The sequence below is a fragment of the Hemitrygon akajei genome, chromosome 7 (genome assembly GCF_048418815.1).
Source record: "Hemitrygon akajei chromosome 7, sHemAka1.3, whole genome shotgun sequence".
Taxonomy (NCBI): Eukaryota; Metazoa; Chordata; class Chondrichthyes; order Myliobatiformes; family Dasyatidae; genus Hemitrygon; species Hemitrygon akajei.
In genome coordinates this window covers 159245241-159265371 of record NC_133130.1, presented here as the reverse complement: position 1 = coordinate 159265371, position 20131 = coordinate 159245241, and the positions used below count along the sequence as shown (strand labels likewise).

At 49.7% G+C, this 20131-nt stretch overlaps 1 protein-coding gene across 1 annotated transcript in view; it reads right to left on the bottom strand.

Annotated features, from left to right (window-relative positions):
* Window positions 1-20131, bottom strand: part of notch1b (notch receptor 1b) — a 101431-nt gene that overhangs the window by 15864 nt on the left and 65436 nt on the right. The window contains 15 exon segments of the mRNA XM_073052307.1: window positions 4059-4333; window positions 4335-4488; window positions 5810-6384; window positions 7377-7489; window positions 7638-7895; window positions 8531-8663; window positions 9261-9445; window positions 10120-10273; window positions 10615-10816; window positions 12640-12868; window positions 13793-13945; window positions 14961-15080; window positions 17290-17403; window positions 18022-18167; window positions 19103-19295. Of these exon segments, the coding sequence (XP_072908408.1) occupies window positions 4059-4333; window positions 4335-4488; window positions 5810-6384; window positions 7377-7489; window positions 7638-7895; window positions 8531-8663; window positions 9261-9445; window positions 10120-10273; window positions 10615-10816; window positions 12640-12868; window positions 13793-13945; window positions 14961-15080; window positions 17290-17403; window positions 18022-18167; window positions 19103-19295 (3004 nt within the window).

The following is a 20131-nucleotide window of genomic DNA, read 5'->3' as shown; positions in this document are numbered from 1 at the left end:
TGTCCCTTGTCAATTAGGAAGCCGGAGGAAAAACTCAATAGATGTCTTCAAGATTCTGAAACGCAGGGTGAATGCAGGGAAGATTTTGTCTGCTCTCTCAGAAGCCAGGACTCATAAGAACCACTGTTAAATACGACCGGAGGTCTGGATTAGGTTCTCCGCACAGGGTAGTGTCGATGTGGAAACAATTGAGGCAAATAGCATTCTCCACTCTCCTTCCCCTCGAGTTCCTCTTCCCTTCACTTGCTCACGCTCAAGTTTAATCGTGATTCAAACCATCACATGTATACAGCTAAACAAAAGTGTTCCTCCACGGCAAAAGGGCAAACCACGTTACATACAGTCACACACAGCACGAAGAGTTACAATCCAATACAGTCACACACAGCACAAAGAGTTACAATCCAGTACAGTCACACACAGCACATATAGTTACAATCCCGTACAGTCACACACAGCACATATAGTTACAATCCCGTACAGTCACACACAGCACGAAGAGTTACAATCCAGTACAGTCACACACAGCACAAAGAGTTACAATCCAGTACAGTCACACACAGCACATATAGTTACAATCCCGTACAGTCACACACAGCACATATAGTTACAATCCAGTACAGTCACACACAGCACAAAGAGTTACAATCCAGTACAGTCACACACAGCACATATAGTTACAATCCCGTACAGTCACACACAGCACATATAGTTACAATCCAGTACAGTCACACACAGCACAAAGAGTTACAATCCAATACAGTCACACACAGCACATATAGTTACAATCCAGTACAGTCACACACAGCACAAAGAGTTACAATCCAATACAGTCACACACAGCACATATAGTTACAATCCCGTACAGTCACACACAGCACAAAGAGTTACAATCCAGTACAGTCACACACAGCACATATAGTTACAATCCCGTACAGTCACACACAGCACATATAGTTACAATCCAGTACAGTCACACACAGCACAAAGAGTTACAATCCAGTACAGTCACACACAGCACAAAGAGTTACAATCCAGTACAGTCACACACAGCACATATAGTTACAATCCCGTACAGTCACACACAGCACAAAGAGTTACAATCCAGTACAGTCACACACAGCACATATAGTTACAATCCCGTACAGTCACACACAGCACAAAGAGTTACAATCCCGTACAGTCACACACAGCACATATAGTTACAATCCAGTACAGTCACACACAGCACAAAGAGTTACAATCCCATACAGTCACACACAGCACATATAGTTACAATCCCGTACAGTCACACACAGCACAAAGAGTTACAATCCCGTACAGTCACACACAGCACAAAGAGTTACAATCCCGTACAGTCACACACAGCACATATAGTTACAATCCCGTACAGTCACACACAGCACATATAGTTACAATCCAGTACAGTCACACACAGCACATATAGTTACAATCCAGTACAGTCACACACAGCACATATAGTTACAATCCAGTACAGTCACACACAGCACAAAGAGTTACAATCCCGTACAGTCACACACAGCACAAAGAGTTACAATCCCGTACAGTCACACACAGCACATATAGTTACAATCCAGTACAGTCACACACAGCACAGAGTTACAATCCAGTACAGTCACACACAGCACAAAGAGTTACAATCCCGTACAGTCACACACAGCACAAAGAGTTACAATCCCGTACACACACAGCACATATAGTTACAATCCAGTACAGTCACACACAGCACAAAGAGTTACAATCCAGTACAGTCACACACAGCACATATAGTTACAATCCCGTACAATCACACACAGCACATATAGTTACAATTCCGTACAGTCACACACAGCACAAAGAGTTACAACCCAATACAGCCACACAGTTACAATCCCGTACAGTCACACACAGCACAAAGAGTTACAATCCCGTACAGTCACACACAGCACATATAGTTACAATCCAGTACAGTCACACACAGCACAAAGAGTTACAATCCAGTACAGTCACTCACAGCACATATAGTTACAATCCCGTACAATCACACACAGCACAAAGAGTTACAATCCCGTACAGTCACACACAGCACAAAGAGTTACAATCCCGTACAGTCACACACAGCACATATAGTTACAATCCCGTACAGTCACACACAGCACAAAGAGTTACAATCCCATACAGTCACACACAGCACATATAGTTACAATCCCGTACAGTCACACACAGCACATATAGTTACAATCCCGTACAGTCACACACAGCACGTATAGTTACAATCCAGTACAGTCACACACAGCACATATAGTTACTATTCAATAGTCACACAGAGCACATATAGTTACAATCCAGTACAGTCACACACAACACATATAGTTACGATCCAGTACAGTCACACACACCACAAAGAATTACGATTCAGTACAGTCACACACAGCACATACAGTTACAACCCAACACATACAGTCACACACAGCACAGTTACGATACAGTAGTCACACACAGCACATATAGTTACAACCCAACACATACAGTTACACACAGCACATATAGTTACGATCTAGTAGTCACACACAGAATGTATAGCTACGATCTAGTAAGTCACACACAGCACATATAGTTACAATCCAGTACAGTCACACACAGCACATATAGTTACAACCCAGTACGTTCACACACAGCACAAAGAGTTATGATTCAGTACAGTCATACACAGCACGTATAGTTACAATCCAACACATACAGTCACACACAGCACATATAGTTACAATCCCGTACAGTCACACACAGCACAGAGTTACGATACAGTAGTCACACACAGCACATATAGTTACAATCCTGTACAGTCACACACAGCACGTATAGTTACAATCCAGTAGTCACACACAAAGAGCACAAAGAGTTACGATTCAGTACAGTCACACACAACACATATAGTTACAATCCCATACAGTCACACACAGCACATATAGTTACAATCCCGTACAGTCACACACAGCACAAAGAGTTACAATCCCGTACAGTCACACACAGCACAAAGAGTTACAATCCCATACAGTCACACACAGCACAGAGTTACGATACAGTAGTCACACACAGCACGTATAGTTGTGATCTAGTACAGTCACGCACAGCACGTATAATTGTGATCTAGTACAGTCACAGATCCAGCAGTCACACAAATAATACTAGCACAAGTCCCCGAGTGACATGGCCTGAAGGTTGATGGTGCACGGGATGTTCTGCTTCCCTCTGCGTTATAGAAAGAGGCAGGGAGAGAGACAGTGAGGAGCCAATGGAATATTACAGGGATTGTGTTGGATGGGGAGGGTGGAGAAGAGGCTCATATTAATCATCATTGAAATAATAATTAGATAGATAGATGGGCAGATAGGTTTTAGATAGAGAACTGAATAAATAGAATAAAGGGAACAGTTCTGTTTAAAAATACATATTTGTTTGGGCAGGCGAGTAGCATACTGCTATGACAGTGACAGGGACCCAGGTTCAATTCCAATGCTATCTGTAAGGAGTTTGTACTATCTCCCCCTGTGAGCGTGTGGGTTTCCTCTGGGTGCTCCAGTTTCCTCCCACAGTCCAAAAGACATATGGCTTCATGGGTTAATTGGTCACATGTGTGTAACTGGGGTGGGCTCACTGGGCCAGAGTTGGTCCTGGTACCGTGCTGCATCTCTAAGTAATAATGCTGAAGTTGGCAGACTGGGCTAAGAAGTACACCTCTACTGGTCTACTGGCCCCTTGGTACTGATCGTCACAGAGCAACAGACCCACAGGGTCGCAGTGAGCGTACCAGCCCGGATAAGGCTGAAGCTGGCTTCGCTTGTCTGTCCTGTTGGGTGAGGTCTTTCATTGATTCTATTGTGTCTCCTGTATTTACTGTGAACGCCTGCAAGAAAATGAATCCCTTAGTTGTATATGGTGGCATACATGTCCGTTGATAATAAATTTACTTTGTACGTTAACCCAGAGGTGAGAAAAGGGGCTGACCACTTAGTCAAGGAGGACATAGGATGATCGTAGGGGACAGTGTTGTCACTTACCCTTTGATCTCTCGCTCATCCAGCTCCCTGCGGACCCTGGGGTTCACCATTGTGTACAGGGACCGCTTGACAGTCCTGAAGACTCCAGCTACATGGCTGCCGATATCCTCCAGCGATCTCTTCACGTGGTTCTTGTGTAGCTCTTCCTCGTTCCCAAAGTAGGGGTACACCATCTCGTTGCCGTCTGCGTGCCTCTTGAACTTGACGTTGGTGTGCAGGACGCGGCTGAGCTCGCGGAGGAAGCTGACCGAGTTGTTTCGCAGCTGCTCGGGGGGGTACCAGCACGATGAGCATCAGCGTCCCGTCCGCCAGCTTCTCGGGCTTGTCGTTGGCGCAGTCCAGGCCGTCCCACTCGCACTCGATGTTGTTGCACCCCTGGTCGCAGTGTCCATCGCCGTAGTGATCCTTACAGTACTGGTCGTAGAGGGGGCTGGCGCAGGGTGGAGAAGAGGGACAACTCGTTACATGGTGACAGGATCACAGAGTCATGTCAACAGCATCCTGTCCCTGAATCCTATTTTGCCATCCCTTCCTGCAGTCCCATCTCACCCATGTGGACCTGGGGCTAGGGTTCCCAACCTGGGGTCCACAGATCCCTCAGTTAATGGTAGGGCTCCATGACACAGAAAAGGTTGGGAATGCCTGCGACCTGGGGGGGGGGGATTTCTCCCACCTCAGGGGAAACTCATGAACACACCTATAATTGGCTAAAAAGATGAACCTCGTCATCTGCCAGTCTACCTCATCGTGGCCCCGGCACTTCATCTGTCCACCTGCAATGAACCCGCTCTGTTTTTGCGTCAGTGCACTCAAAGTGCTGGAGAATCTCAGCAGGTCAGGCAGTGGCTATGGAGGGAAAGGAAAGGTTGATGTTTTGGGCCAAAAGCTTTCATCAGGGTGAGTGAGCCACGATGAAGGGTCTCATTCTGTAACATCGACCGCTCATTCCCCTCCATGGATGCCGCCAGACCTGCTGAATTCCTCCAGCATATTGTGTGCGCGTGGCTCAAGATTTCAAGCATCTGCAGGATTTGCATTCTGCTTTCCTCTTTTCTACCTCTATGTCCTGATGGGTACGTCTCTACCAAAGGAGGTGAAAGCCACCCCTTCCTTCCGCGAGTCTGCAGGCCACCCTTGGGTGAGGTGCAGCACCTGCTTAGCCCCCGATCAGGGTCACGCAAAGCCACGGGAGCAGGTGGTGGCTGGTCGTATGAGCAGCTTGTGCACTGGTTATGCGACCACTGATGCCAGACAGACAACCTGTGAAGATAATGGCTGGGGTCACCCGTCTGGTAAAGACACAGCCCAGAGGAAGGCAACGGCAAACCACCCCTGCAGAAACATTTGCCACGAACAATCACGGTCACGGAAAGACCGTGACCGCCCACGTCAATACAACACAGTGACGACGATGGTGATGGTGTCCTGACATGTGGAACGCAACAAAAGCTGTCCAGTGTAACCCAGTCCAATAACATGCCAATTCCAACACTAACATCTCCCCTTCCGCTCTACATCTTCTCTCTCTCACTGTAATATTTTATGCCTTTCACTGTACCGCTGCCACAAAACAACAAATTTCACGACACGCAGTGTACTGGTGACGGTAAACCTGATCCTGATGCTCTGCCCCCTTCACTCTTCCTCTCTCCCTTTCCTCGCTGACTTTCCTTCCTGGCTTCAGTCCCAGGGACACCCCAGTCCTTCCTTGGCGCCCCCAATTCCCCCTGCCCCCCTGCCCTGGTGCTCACTTGCACTGTGACTCCACGTTCTGGCAGTCAAAGCCGTCGTAAAGGCAGCCGGCGTTGTTGCAGTGCTCGTCGCATTTCCCGTCGCCGAAGTAGCGCCAGCACTGCAGGGCCTGCGAGCAGTTCTTCCAGGGGTCGTTGAAGTTGAGCGAGCAGTCTCCGCCGTCCCAGTCGCAGGCGTGGGTGTTGCAACGCGCCTCGCACAGCCGGTTGGCGGCCAGGCGGGAACACTGGGCGACCTCGCAGCCCAGCTCGACGTCGGGGGGCAGGGTGATGTCCTGGCCGCGCCCGCCGCTGAAGTTGTAGTCCAGGATGAAGCACTGCAGCCCGTTGAACTTCTGGGGGCAGCGGCAGCGGTAAAAGGGCTCGGTGGGCGCCCGCTCGCAGGTCCCGCCGTTGTAGCAGGGGTTGGGCTCGCAGGGGCTGCCGGCTGGCTGCCGGCAGTCGGGTCCCCCTCGGCCTGCGGGGCAGATGCAGTAAGGGGCACCGCCGGGTCTGAGCACGCACGTCCCACCGTTATAGCAGCGCAGGCCCCTGCAGACACTTGCCTGGTTCTCGCACGAAGCTCCCTCGTAGCCCTGCCAAGGAGAAATGGAGGATGGGGGCTTTCAGTCAAAGGACATGAGGCAAGAACGTATAAAGCCCCACCCCACCCCATGTTTGCAGAGATTCAATCCCGACCTGGAAAGCCGACTGTGTGGAGTTTGCATGATCTCCCTGTGACCCTACGGGTCTCCTCCCAGAGCTTAAAGAAGCATGGATTTGTAAGGAGATCGTGTGGATGGCCAGAGGCTTTTTCCCAGGGCTGAAAGGTTAGCATGAGAGGGCATAGTTTTAAGGTGCATGGAAGCAGGTACAGAGGAGATGTCAGGGGTAAGTTTTTTATGCAGAGAGTGGCGAGTATGTGGAATGGGCTGCTGGCGGTGGTAGTGGAGGCGGAAACAATAGGGTCTTTTAAGAGACTCCTGGATAGGTACATGGTGCTCAGAAAAATGAAGGGCTAAGGGTAACCCTCGGTGATTTCTAAGGTTGGGACATGTTCGGCACAGCTTTGTGGGCCGAAGGGCCCGTATTGTGCTGTAGGTTTTCTATGACAAGATATCACTGTAAATTGTACCGTGAAGTGTGTGTTAGAGATGGCTAAGAAATGCAGGTAGGGGAAGGGGGAGGGGAGCAGGAGGAGTTAATAAAGGAAGGTGAGGAAAATTGGTTATCAATGCAGGACTAGTGCCTATGGCTGAGGATCGTGTAGGTCATGAACACTACCACCTCACTATTCGAGGATACACCTCATGAACACTACCTCACTGTTCCTCTTTCATGCTATTTATTTACTTTTTATTTTAACTTATAGTAATTTTTAATGCATTGCACGTTACTGCTGCCACAAGCCAACACAATTCACAGTGTACCTTTGTGATAAATCTGATTCTGGCCTCTGCTGGTTGACTGTGTGATGCAGCTTACGGGCTGTGAGAAAGAACGTGGCAGAGGACGCGGCCAGGACCACTTGAGGAAAACCTCAGGGTCGCCTGCCACGAGATGGAGCCCGGGGCGTCGCGGCACTTACCGGGGGGCAGCGGCAGATGTAGCCACGGGCGATGTTGCCGGCGACGGCACAGGTCCCGCCGTTACGGCAGGGCCGGCTTTTGCAGCCGTCGAACACTCGCTCGCACCGGAGGCCTGGAAGGAGAGTGCGGAGGAAATGGTCGGACAAGAGATCGGCCGCGTTCACCACCTCCTCCCCCCCCCCTCCCGTTCCCCTCTGGTCCCCCGTCCCGCCCGCCCCACCCCCCTCTGCCGAATCCTCCCCGCCCCCTCCCCTGCTCACCTGTGTAGCCAGGCCTGCACTCGCAGCGGTAGGCGTTGACCAGCTGGACGCAGTTCTGAGTGCCGCGCGTGTCGCACGGGTTGGACAGGCACTCGTTGACGTCACCCTCGCAGCGCTCGCCCACGAAGCCGGCCGGGCAGATGCAGCTGTAGCTGCCCACGCGGTCCACGCAGCGCCCGTGGTTGAAGCAGCGGGGTTCCTGGGTGAGGGAGTCCACGGGGGGGTTGCAGTCGTCCAGGTTAATCTCGCAGTGCACGCCTGTGGGAAGAGGGCCGAGGAATGGCGTCAGGAAACGGGACGGCCGGCACACGCTCTGGGCCAAGCCACCATAAAAACGCTCAGGGACGTACCTGGTTCCGCTGTAACAATCAGAACTCTCTGCACGCCACTGAATGAGGAATTAAATATAATTTCCCCATCTCACCTAAATTCAGCAGTCTCACCAGTATCACCTAAGCCTCTCCCGGAGGATTCCCCACTTCCTTCTTTTATCTCCAGCGGCAGGAATGGTCACTTTTCCCATCTGACCTGACCTTGGGGTGTTGGTACTCGATCCCCACTTCCTTTGTCCTCCTTCCCCATACCAAGGCCATCTGCCATCTGACACTCAATGCTCACACCCAGACCTGGAGGGGTAACATTAAAAAGTCCCCCATTCCCATCCCACTACCCCAGTCATAACTCTCCCACACTTCTCATCCGTTCTACTGCACGCAGGCTGGCGTTGGGTGGAATAGAGGAGATCTGGAGAAAGACGGAGAGAAGGCTTATCCTTGCCATCAGGGGCAGTGACTAAAGAGGGCAGAGGGTCCAGTTTGTCAGCTTTAGAACCGGGGCCTCGTGGTGCCCAATGGGATGGAAATCCCAGCAAACCACTTCAAAGCAACTCCTACCTTGTGTGCCCCGGGGGCAGGAGCACTTGAAAGTGTTGGTGAGGTCGATGCAAGTGCCACCATTCTGGCAGGGATGGGAAAGACATTCGTTGATCTCCTCCGAGCAGTTGATTCCGTGATAGCCGGCAACACACTGCAATTGATAGGGGGTCGGGGAGGGAGAGGGAGAGAGAGTGTGGGGGAGGGAGAGAGAGGGAGATATAACAGAGGGGGCAGAGAGAGAGGGAGGGAGAAAGACAAAGGGGGAGTGGGAGAGAAGGGAAGGGAGGTAGAGAGATGGGTGGGGGAGAGAGAAGGAGAAAAGAAAGGTAGAGGAGGGGAGAGAGAAGGAGAGAGAAAGGGGGACAGAGATATAAGGGAGGGGAGAAAGAGAGAGAGAGAAAGAGGGGTGTGGGATAGAGAAAGAGAGAAAGAAGGGAGAGAGGGGTGAGAGAGCAAAAAAGAGAGAGAGAGAAAAAGAAAGAAAAACAAGTTTAAAAAACTAATTCTGCACAAGGTGTGAGAGCAAAAATCACACCTGGAATATTCCTAGAAACTGGAGCACGGTCACGGAATATGCCAATGATGGGAAAAGCTTCACTTCCATAGTGCCCCGGAGCAGAACCATACCATCCCTTGATAACGACCCACAAAGATGGTTGCTTCTGCTAACCCTTTCGACCAGTGCCCTCTGACAGTGACCCCAAAACCCCTGAGCTCACGCCCTGAATTCTGGCCCCACCCAGCTCACCTCGCACGAGTAGCCGCCCAGGTAGTCGGTACACGTGGCTCCATTTTGGCACGGATTGGGAGTGCACTCGTCCACCTGCTCCTCGCAGTAGCTGCCCGTGTAACCAGCCTGGCACTGGCAGCGATGCGTGTTTCCGGCGTCGATGCAGATGCCGCTGTTGCGACAGAGCTGACCCGATTTCACCCCTGCGGGTCAGAACATTAACGGGAGAGAGTCAGAGAGAAAGGGTGGGCGGAGATGGGGTGAGCCAACGGTGCTGACCATTAATGACAGGGTTCACAGTGACTGTGACCGCTGGCGGTGGTGTGGGTGACAGGGAGCCTACCCTGCTGCTCGGCAGCCACTTCGCAGGACACGCTGGGCACGTGCAGTAGAGTCCTGTCCGGCTGCAGGTGGCGCCCATCAAAGCAAATGAAGCATTTTACTGAATGTTGGTGTGTGTGTGTGTGTGTGTGAAAAATGGATCAAATAATTCATCTTCATCTGTGGGCAGAGGGCAGGGCCACTGAAAATAGCTCCATGGTGGACAGTGGCAGGGTCATAGAGAGGGGAGCGGTGGGTATTTGAAGGAGGGAGAAGCTCGGAGAATGGGTCCCTGCAAGCGGCCACAGCGAGTGATCACTGGTGAGTTAAAAATGGTGAGGCATGAATACAGCAATGGGAAGACATTGCTGACCGGAGCTTTGGACGCGGGCTGGTGAAGTCACAGTAAGTGGGGGGAGGTTGATGAGGAGAAGGGTGATTGTGGCAATGGGTTGGACAGATGTTCGGCACAGCTTTGTGGGCTGAAGGGCCTGTATTGTGCTGTAGGTTTTCTATGGGGAGGAGATTGGTTGGCCAGGGCAGGGCTGGGACCTACCCTGCTGCTTGGCAGCCACTTCACAGGACACGCTGGGCACGTCGCAGTACAGTCCCGTCCAGCTGCTCTGACAGTCGCACCGGTAGGTGGTGCCCGTCTGCCAGCACTTGCCACCGTTCTTGCAGGGCGACGAGTCGCACCAGCGCACCAGGTCCTGGGGAGGGAAAGGGGAGAGAGGGTCAGGGCCTCGCTCGTCTGCCTCCCCCCCACCCCTCCCACCGTAACATCAGCCACCTCCCTCTCCGATCTCCGGCCGCCACAGAACAGCTTGGCTGACCATTTTGTGAAACATTTGGTAACCTTCATACCAACACCGCCTCCCTTCACCCGTCCTGTGATCACTCCCTATCTGGTCCGTACGGGAAAACAGATCCGGACCCCATCCCCCCCCTCACCGACACCTCCTCCCTGTCTGGCCACTGGTGGGCAGTCCCGGTGCCTCAGAGCCCTTGGGGTATGGGGGAGGGGGGCGGATTTGGGTGGTCAGGAGTTTACCTGGCAATTGAGTCCAGTGTAGCCCTGGGGACAGGTACACTTGTAAGTACCGTAGCTGTCTTGACAGGTGCCCCCATGGAGGCAAGGCTTGGAATCGCACTCGTTGATGTCGTGCTGGCAGTAGCTGCCCGTGAAGCCAGTCGGGCACAGGCACGTGAAAGTGTTAATTCCGTCCACACAAGTCCCACCATTGAAACAGGAGCTGAGGGAAGGAACCACGTTGTATATAGAAACATGCTCTCTGAATCCTGGAGATGGCCGTTCAGCCCATCGTGCCTCTGCTCGCTCACCGAAAGAGCCTCTTTATACAATTCCCTTTATTACCAAATCTTAAGTCCCATTCAGACAGCACAACAATTCACTGCCTCAACAATTCTCAACATCACTGTTCAGCTGCCAACCAAATGAAACTAATGTTCTCTAGTAAACGATTCTCCATCCTCGCCATCGCTTATCAAAATCATCTCATAATTTTGAATACCCATTGGGGTTAACCTATCATTGACCTAAACTCTCTGCCTTTCCCCCTCTAAGATGTTCTTTACAACCTGCTTCTCTGCTCAAATTTCAGGTCTTCTCCTCTCTACTAGTCTAGAAGCCAAGATGGAAGGTCTCCTGCTGACTTAACTCTTTCTCCCTTTCTCACTCTATTCTCTATTTCATGCTCTCACTCTCTCTCTGACTTCCTCTTCTCTCTGCTGCCCTCCTCACCCAGCCCTTCCACCACCTCCCCCTCAGACTGTCTCTATATGGATTTCAAAATAGAGGGCTTGGCTGTTCAGCTGAGGCTTTAAGAAAGGATTAAAGCTAAGTGGAGTCCAACAGTGAAAGGACGAGAAACCAAATCAAATTGAGAGAAAAAATGCAAAATAATAAGGTTAAAATTAAATGCACCGTATCTGAATGTTAGACGGCCTGTGGTGCAGTGGCATTGGAACCTGACTGCAAGGTGAATGGTCCCAGGTTCAAATCTGGCCTGGGCTCCTTGCATGCTTTACACCCGTGCTGGGTTGAGCGCTGAGCTAGCAACTTGGCTTCATAAAAATAGATAACCGCTAAAGAAACGGTAAGGTTGTCGCTGGAGGATATTATATATTATATCTGAATGTAAAAGATGTTCATAATACGATGAATGAGTTAATTGCATGATTAGGGAGAAACTGCTTTGGTCTAACGCCCATTATGGAACTATGGTTATGAGCACAAAGATTTGGAATTAACCTTTAGACGGTGGTTGACTCTTAAAGCAGAAATTCCTGGAGCAAACAGCATGGATGGGCTCGGATAACGGGACAGAATTAGGGAATCGTCTCATGATAATTGACCTTCTGGGAAAAAAATGTCAAATGGAGAGGGGACATAATTCAGGCAGAATTTGTGGATTAAGTAAAGCATTTTCACAGGTATGAAAGATGTGTTGGGAAATCAATTTGAAATGTTTCCCCGTAGGAGGACCATGTAAATCATTTGAAGAAATACTTCATAATTCTCATTGAATGTACATTCCACTGAGAAAAGTAATCTATCCATGGCTAACTGAAAAGGCAAAGAACCGTAGATCAATAACAGAGGTTTAAAATGTTGCCAAGAGAAATATATGGATGAGAATTGGGAATATCTTAGACAGCAGGTGGTCAAAAAAAATACAAGTGGAGGAAACTAAAACTGGGAATAAATTGGTGTGAGATATGAAAAAAAAGATTGTAAGGAAGAGAATAACAGGATTAAATAAAGTCAGTGGTAGGAAAGTTATTTCCTTGTCTTCGCTCATTCTAGCCCTTTCTCCCAAACCCCTATTTCCTCTTACCTCTTACTCTCCTCAATCCACTCTTTCAATATCCCAAACATCTCAGCTCCCCTCACGATCTGTAACCCTCCCCTCAGCCCTTCCTCTGTCTGGCTGCCTCTCTTTCTCTGAGGTGAACTCCCTCTCTCCATTTTGCCTCTCCACTTCTCCTCATTCCTGTCCTTCCCCCATAGCCTTCCTCCTCATCCTCCCACACCCCATCATCTCCCTGCTCTCACCTCTCCGTGCAGTCAGGGGCATTATTTTCACAGTGCATGCCACCGAAACCCAGCGGACAGGTACAGGTGTAGCTGTTGACGCAGTCTGTGCAGTTGCCGTTGTTTTTGCAGGGGTCACTGGCACACTCATTGATGTCCTCTTCACACTTGGGGCCTCCAAATCCAGGGAGGCAGAGGCACAGGAAGTTGTTCACACCATCGGAGCAGGAACCTCCATTGTGGCACGGATCTATCATGGGGTGAACGGAGAAGTTACTCCTGGCCGTCACCAATCGACGGCACCCTTTGCAGAATAAAACACCCAAGTCACTTTTATTGTCACTTCGACCATAACTGCTGGTACAGTACATAGTAAAAATGAGACAACGTTTTTTCAGGACCATGGTGTTACATGACACAGTACAAAAACTAGACTGAACTACGTAAAAAACACAGAACAAAACTACACTAGACTACAGACCTACCCAGGACTGCATAAAGTGCACAAAACAGTGCACGCATTACAATAAATAATAAACAGGACAATAGGGCAGGAAGGTGTCAGTCCAGGCTCTGGGTATTGAGGGGCCTGATAGCTTGGGGGAAGAAACTGTTAGCTATATCTGGTCATGAGAGCCCGAATGCTTCGGTGCCTTTTCCCAGACGACAGGAAAATAAACTAAACTCGTCAGTGAACCAAACAAGCATGTGATCAAAGGCCTGGTCATAGGATGGTAATGAGGGAGTGCCACATTGCTGGTGAGGTAGTACCGAACTCAGGAAGCTCTATCCATGTTCCAGAGAGTTAGAGCGTCTAAATTGCAGAGGCTGGCACAGTCGGGTGTGTGTCGTAACAGTCGGGCAGTTCTGATTTGTTATGAGGTCAGTGGTGTGGTGTGACATTATCGTGGTAGTGCTCAGAGAGTCTGCTATCTCATCTGGGTGCAAGGTCAAACCACTACTCTCATTGCCCTCTCAGTTGACCGTAGAACGTCCATGGCATTACCGCACGAGTTCCCCCACTGAGCCTAGTGTCAGTATCCAATTCCCTATCACTTTTTGTGAGAGTCCCTGTTCCTGCACCTCCCTTTCTATCCATGTCCCTCACTCCCCCTCCCTCTCCCTACATCCTCATTCTGTCGCTCAGTCTTTCAGTCCCTCTCACTCCACTTACTGGGCTGGCAGTCGTCCACGTCAGTTTCACACGTGGTCCCGGTGTAGCCCTGACGGCAGGTGCACAGGAATCCGCCCATCGAGTTTTGACACATGGCACCATTCTGACAGGGGCTCTTCACACACTCATTCACATCCTTTTCACAGGTCTGGCCTGGAGAGAGAGGGAATCCACTCATTAGCTGCATGAAATTTTACTGCCTGACTGGCACGTGCAACAGACTATCTTGATTGCAATTTTTTTTTAAAATATTAATTTCTTTTTTAGGGGGGCTTGTTATTAGTGGCAAGATCTGCACTTTGAGAAGGTGATGGTGAGACACATAGTGGTTGCTAGGACATTTAAGAATCGGTTACACAGGGCAACTCTGGAGTCAGGTCTCAGATCTCCACCCTGCAGCGTACCAGTGAACCGGATGGGCTTTAGTAACACTGTCACTCAGGGTCACGGTCATCTGTGTAATCTTCATTCTAATTCTTGTTCCCAACTCCAGATAATTAAGTGTGTTTAAATGCCACAGTCGCTGTGCTGAGGTTTGAATAGACTTGAGGTTTTTGGTTCACACCACGTAACAGACTGAATGTGAAGCTGCGTGTGTGAAGAGCCTGGTTTGAGACAGATGCTCTGGGCTTTGACGTGTAGACATTCTGGCTATGGCACTGTGTGTGTTGTATACTCCGTGCTGATGGTCTGTCTGTGGCTCCCCTTCTAGGCCGGCACGGTAGCGTAGTGGTTAGCGCAACGCTTTATAATACCAGTGACCTGGGTTCAATTCCCGCCGCTGCCTCAGAGGAGTCTGTATGCTCTTGCCGCAACTGCGTGGGTTTCCTCCCACAATCTAAAGACGTACTGGTTGGTAGGTTAGTCAGTCATTGTTCTGTTATTAGGCCAGGGTTAAATCTGGGGTTCCTGGGCAGCACGGCCTGCTCTGTATTGTATCTCAATAAATACTGCGTGTGTTGCTCTGCGTGTGCCCCCTCCCTGTGACACGGCATGCCAGGCGCTCCGTGTATGACGTGTTGTGTGCCTGTGTGTGTGTGTAATACTTCATGCTTATCGCTCTGTACACACTACTCCACGTAGCGCTGTGCGCACTGGCACGTTCTACGCAGTGCATTCCGCGCTGAAAGCTTTGTGTGTGGCAGATCTCACGCGGCACGCCACTCACCTTGCCAACCCTCCGGGCAGCCACACGAGAAGTTCTCATAATCCTCGGACTCGTGGCACACGCCACCGTTTTTGCAGGGCTCGCTGGCGCAGGGAGCCAGGACATCCTCACAGTTCACACCTGCACACGAGGGGAAGCATCGTTAGGACTCCCGGACGAGAAGTGCAAACAGTGTTGGACGTGCGCTCTCGTGAGTGTGTTCGGCAGCTGCTCAGTTAGTGAGGAGGACAAGACAAATGGGGTGGCCATCTTGAAACCCTACGACCTCATTCACGCAGGTTTACTCTGTGTGATTCTCTCAAGCTTCATCAGTTTGCTTGTTAACAACGGGCAAATTGACTCTCACTGGGGATGGATCCCGTGCCCACTGCCCCTCCGTGGGGGGGCTAGGTCCCACAGGAGTTGCCCGCCAATGCAGCCGACCCTCCACCAGGGGTCAGCAGTCACTGGACTGGGAACAGAAGCAGAGCTTCCATTTATTTTGGCCTGAACTTGGACCCCAAGTCTATGCGCCACAGTACAGTCCCCACTGTGTCTGATGGGGATGAAATGATTCTTGAATATTAATTTACATTTTTTGTTAGGGTTAAAACTTCCAAAGCTGAGGTTTCTCTCCTTTTGTTGTGTAATGTGATTGCAGACCTTTCCCTCAATAGGTTTCCAGGGAAACCCAGCAGAGACAGGAAGGGTGACGCCATTTCCAGCGATTGTTCCCCCTGCACCAGTGTTTCCAGGGAGCAGGAAGCCAGCTATCAACAGCTCCTCATGAGTAGGCCCCTCACCAGGAAACCTGCTCACTGTTTGTTCAGCTTGGACCAGTCTCAGCCCCCCACTCCTCTCTGGACCCAGCCTTCCAGGGCAAATTGAAAGTTTTTCAGATGCTTCATGTTTGGGGCGGAGACGGCGGAACTGGAGACGCCCTAGAACTGATTACCTCACCGAGAACCTGGGGCTCTTCAGTTCCTAAACAGAAAGAGACTACGGCGTCAGCCCTGCCATAATCCGCCTGACTTTCATCCCCGAGTCAGGAGCTGACATGAAACTTCTATCTGGGCTGGCATTTCTGACAGAGGGGCTATCTTTCAGATGAGATATTACACTAAGACCACCCCACCTACTCTTCAATAGACTTAAAAAAGATTCCTGACACAGAGAAGTTTCACCAGGATGTTTGCCTGGATAGTTGGACCTCAGAGACTGGATAATCAGTTTGTGCGTGTCGTTCTGGATGAACCAAGATTGGTTCCCTGGAGCAGAGGAGGCTGAGGGACAAGCCCATGAAGGTATATAAGATTATGAAAGGCATACATAGAGTCGATAGTCAGAACTTTCTCCTATAGTCTGCCATAGGTTTGAGGTTTTTAACAGTGTATCTTGCCCTGGTCCAATAACCAGAGAATGTTATCAATACCATACAATATAGGAGCAGTATTAGGTCATTTGGTCCATCAAATCTGTTCTGCCATTTGATTATATCTGATTTATTTTCCCTCTCAACCTCATTCTCCTGACTTCTCCCTGTAACATTCGACACCCTTACTAATTAAGAAACTATCAAACTCCACGTTAAATATACCCAGTGACCTGGCCTCCATGGCCAGCTGTGGCAATAAATTCCAGCTAAAGAAATTCCTCCTCATTTCCGTTCTAAAGAGATTCCTTCTACTCTGAGGCTATGCTCTCTGGTTCTAGGCTCTCACACTATTGGAAACATCCTCGCCCTGTCCACTCTATCAAGGCCCTTCACTGTTCAGTAGGTTTCAATGTGATTCCTCCCTATTCTTCTAAGCTCCAGCAAATACAGGCCCACAGCTATCAAGCGCTCCTCATACATTAACCCTTTCATTCCTGGGTCTTGTCCAACGACAGCGCATCCGATACGGGGCCCAAAACCGTTCACAATACTCCGAAGCAGCAGCAAGAGCTCCAGTCCCTGACACAGTCTTCTAACTTGAAAATGACCCTTTTATTCAAAGTTTCATCAGTGATCTAACCTTCAGCTCATGCCATTAGGTTTTTCCCCCAAGCCCCTCGTTTGGTGCCTTATCTTAAAGTTCCAACACACCGCATCAGCTTGAGGTGATGCAGTAGAGTTAGCAGTTAGCAGTAAAGCCATGGCAGTGACATAACTGGCTGTGGTGTAGTGGCATCACCAGACTGCAAAGTGAATGGTCCCAGGTTCGAATCCGGCCCGCTCCTTGCAACTCGGCCTCGTAAAAAAACAGTCAAATGCTACAGAAACAGAGGGGGCAAAAGCTTCCCGATGCGCCACGAGGCGCAGAAGGGAACAACAACAACTACAGCGACAGCACCTGGCTGAATGTCTCACCTGTGTACGGCAAGATGCAGTTGCACTTGTACCCAGCCACATCATCGATGCAGCTTCCCTGATTCAGGCACGGGTTGGACGCACACTCATTGATGTTTGTCTGACAATTGGGACCTGAAGGAGGAAGGAATACATCAGTACCGAAACCACACAGAACAACAGAGAGACATAGAGGAAAAGAAGAAATACAGAGTGAAGTGAAAAAGAGAATGAGAAAGGAAGACTGCAGACAGAATGAGAAAAAGAAAGAAAAAGATGGGGAAGTGTACAAGGAAAGAATAGATGAGAGACAGGGAGAACGTAAGAGGCAATGTGTGTGTGACCAATTAACCCACCAACCCAACTGTCTTTCGTGTGAGGGAGGAGACCGAAGCACCCAAAGGAAAAGAGGGTACAAACTCCTTACAGACAGTGCCAGGAATTGAACCCATGTCACAGGCACTATAATGGAGTTACACTAAGCACTATGCTCCAGCGCTGCTCCTAAACTGAAAATGAACAATCCTTTTAGGATTGGTCTCATACAGGAAAGTGAAAAATTAAAAACGGGAGCAGGAGAATGATAGAGAGAGACAGATTCATTCACAGAACTCCACAGTGCTGTGTTGTACACACACCACCCTCCCTGTCCAGGGTCCCAGACGTGGAACGTGTCCGGGAATGAGGGATACCGAGAGTACTATCCTCTGGTCTGTAATTCTCAGCAGAGAGCCTCCCCGTGCTCGTTCCTACCTCTGAAGCCGGGCCGGCAGTCGCACAGGTAGCCATTGTTCATGTCCCGACATGTGCCGCCATTGACACAGGGGAGAGACTCACACTCGTTGACGTTCAGGTCACAGTTCATGCCTGTCCAGCCGGGGTCGCACTCGCAGCTGTACCTGTCAGGCAGAAGAACAGAGTCAGTTCGACAGCACAATCTCACCAGACCCTCCATAGGTACGGAGGAAAGGCCCCGCCGCGCACCACAGGGCATGGCAGCAGAAACGGGTTTCACACACGTCGCTGTCAAACATTCCCACGCCCAGGTAAGATTACAGGTAATCTTGGGTAAAACAGGTAAGATTACAGGTAATCTGAGGTAAAACAGGTAAGATAAAGCAGATAAGATTACAGGTAATCTTATGGAAGACATGTAAGATAGAACAGGTAAGATTACAGGTAATCTTGGGTAAAACAGGTAAGATAGAACAGGTAAGATTACAGGTAATCTTATGGAAGACAGGTAAGATAGAACAGGTAAGATTACAGGTAATCTTGGGCAAAACAGGTAAGACTGCAGGTAATCTGAGGTAAAACAGGTAAGATAAAGCAGATAAGATTACAGGTAATCTTGGGTAAAACAGGTGAGATAGAGAATAAAATTTCCTCTGGAAGGTTCCATCAAACACAACCATGGCAGGTACAACACTGATTAGGTAGAGATGAGAGCTCCTTCTATGTGGTCCCATCAAAGACCGTAGGGATTAGATACCCAGTAAAACTCCTGCTACAGGGTCCCTTTGAACACCCCTGTGGTAGAAATAGCAAGGTTTGGATACCACGCACACAATCATCCATACATACCATCACACATCCCCAGGGCTGGGGCACCACTGGTTAGAGAGAGAGTATGGCTCTCCCTGCATGTTTCATAGATTTGGTAGCAAAGGTGATTTGGGTTTGATACTGAGTAAACGTCCTTCCACACACCAGCCCAGACATTGCCAGACTCAGGCAAGCGCAGGTCAGGTACAAAATAAAGCTCCCCCCTTACCTCATCCCCCTCCCCGTTCACCCTATCGTCCATCCACCCGTATGGTCGAAGAGTACGCACCCATTGAGGTCATCCCTGCACTCCCCGTGGATGCAGGGGTTACTGTTACACTCATTGACCTCAGAGAAGCACACCAAGTCATGATAACCCTCCGGGCAGATGCATGTAAAGCCATTGATATCATCCTTGCAAGTTCCTCCATTGTGACAAGGATTTGACGCACACTCGTCGATGTTAATGTTACACATCGGTCCTGGAATGCACAATCAAAACATTAAAATTAACAAGGACAGTAGTGAATATATGAATATTAATCAGGACATGATGCTAAAATATGCATATTAACCTCATTGTGGAGAATACATGAATATTAATAAAGGTATTACAATGAAGGCATGAATACAAATGAGGATCATCACAGCAAATAAATGAATGGTATTAAAGGAATAGCGGGAAAGAAGTGCACATTTTTCGATGTGGGAATGAGGTGGCAGCAAGTGTCACAGAGTCCTGCAGATGCACAGTATGACACTCATACAGCAAAGGATCAAACCCTTTACCAAGAGAGGTCAGGTTGTGTGCCGGAGAGGGAGCCAGGCCAGACAGCTTCCCAAACAACAGGTCAGTGAGGCGAGTCTGGGAGCAGGCCGAGAGTGGGATTTATAGAGAGAATCCCACAGCTTGAAGCAAAGAGGGAAAATAGGGCAGGGGAAAAAACACACACGCACAGCCGGACATCTCCTCAGGAAGGCACAAAAACTTCTATGGTTACCGAAGTATTTTCTTCTTGTCACTGTTATAGAGGATAGCAAGTCTAGAATCACCACACGAGAAGGGGACTGGGAGAAAGGGTCAGGGGTTAGTTTGGGAGGTGGGGTAGCAGTTAGTGTGCGAGAGGGATCAGAAGTTAATGTGAGGGCATGATTGGGAGTTAATGTGGGGGGAGTTTGTCATTAGTGTGGGAGGGCTGTTGGTAGGTGTGGGAGGGGTGTTGGTAGTTAGTGTGGGAGAAGGGTGTGTGGGAGAGGGGTGGGTGGGACCCATCTCCCAGTGAGGGTCAGTGTGTGTGGGACCTGTCCTCCAGTGAGG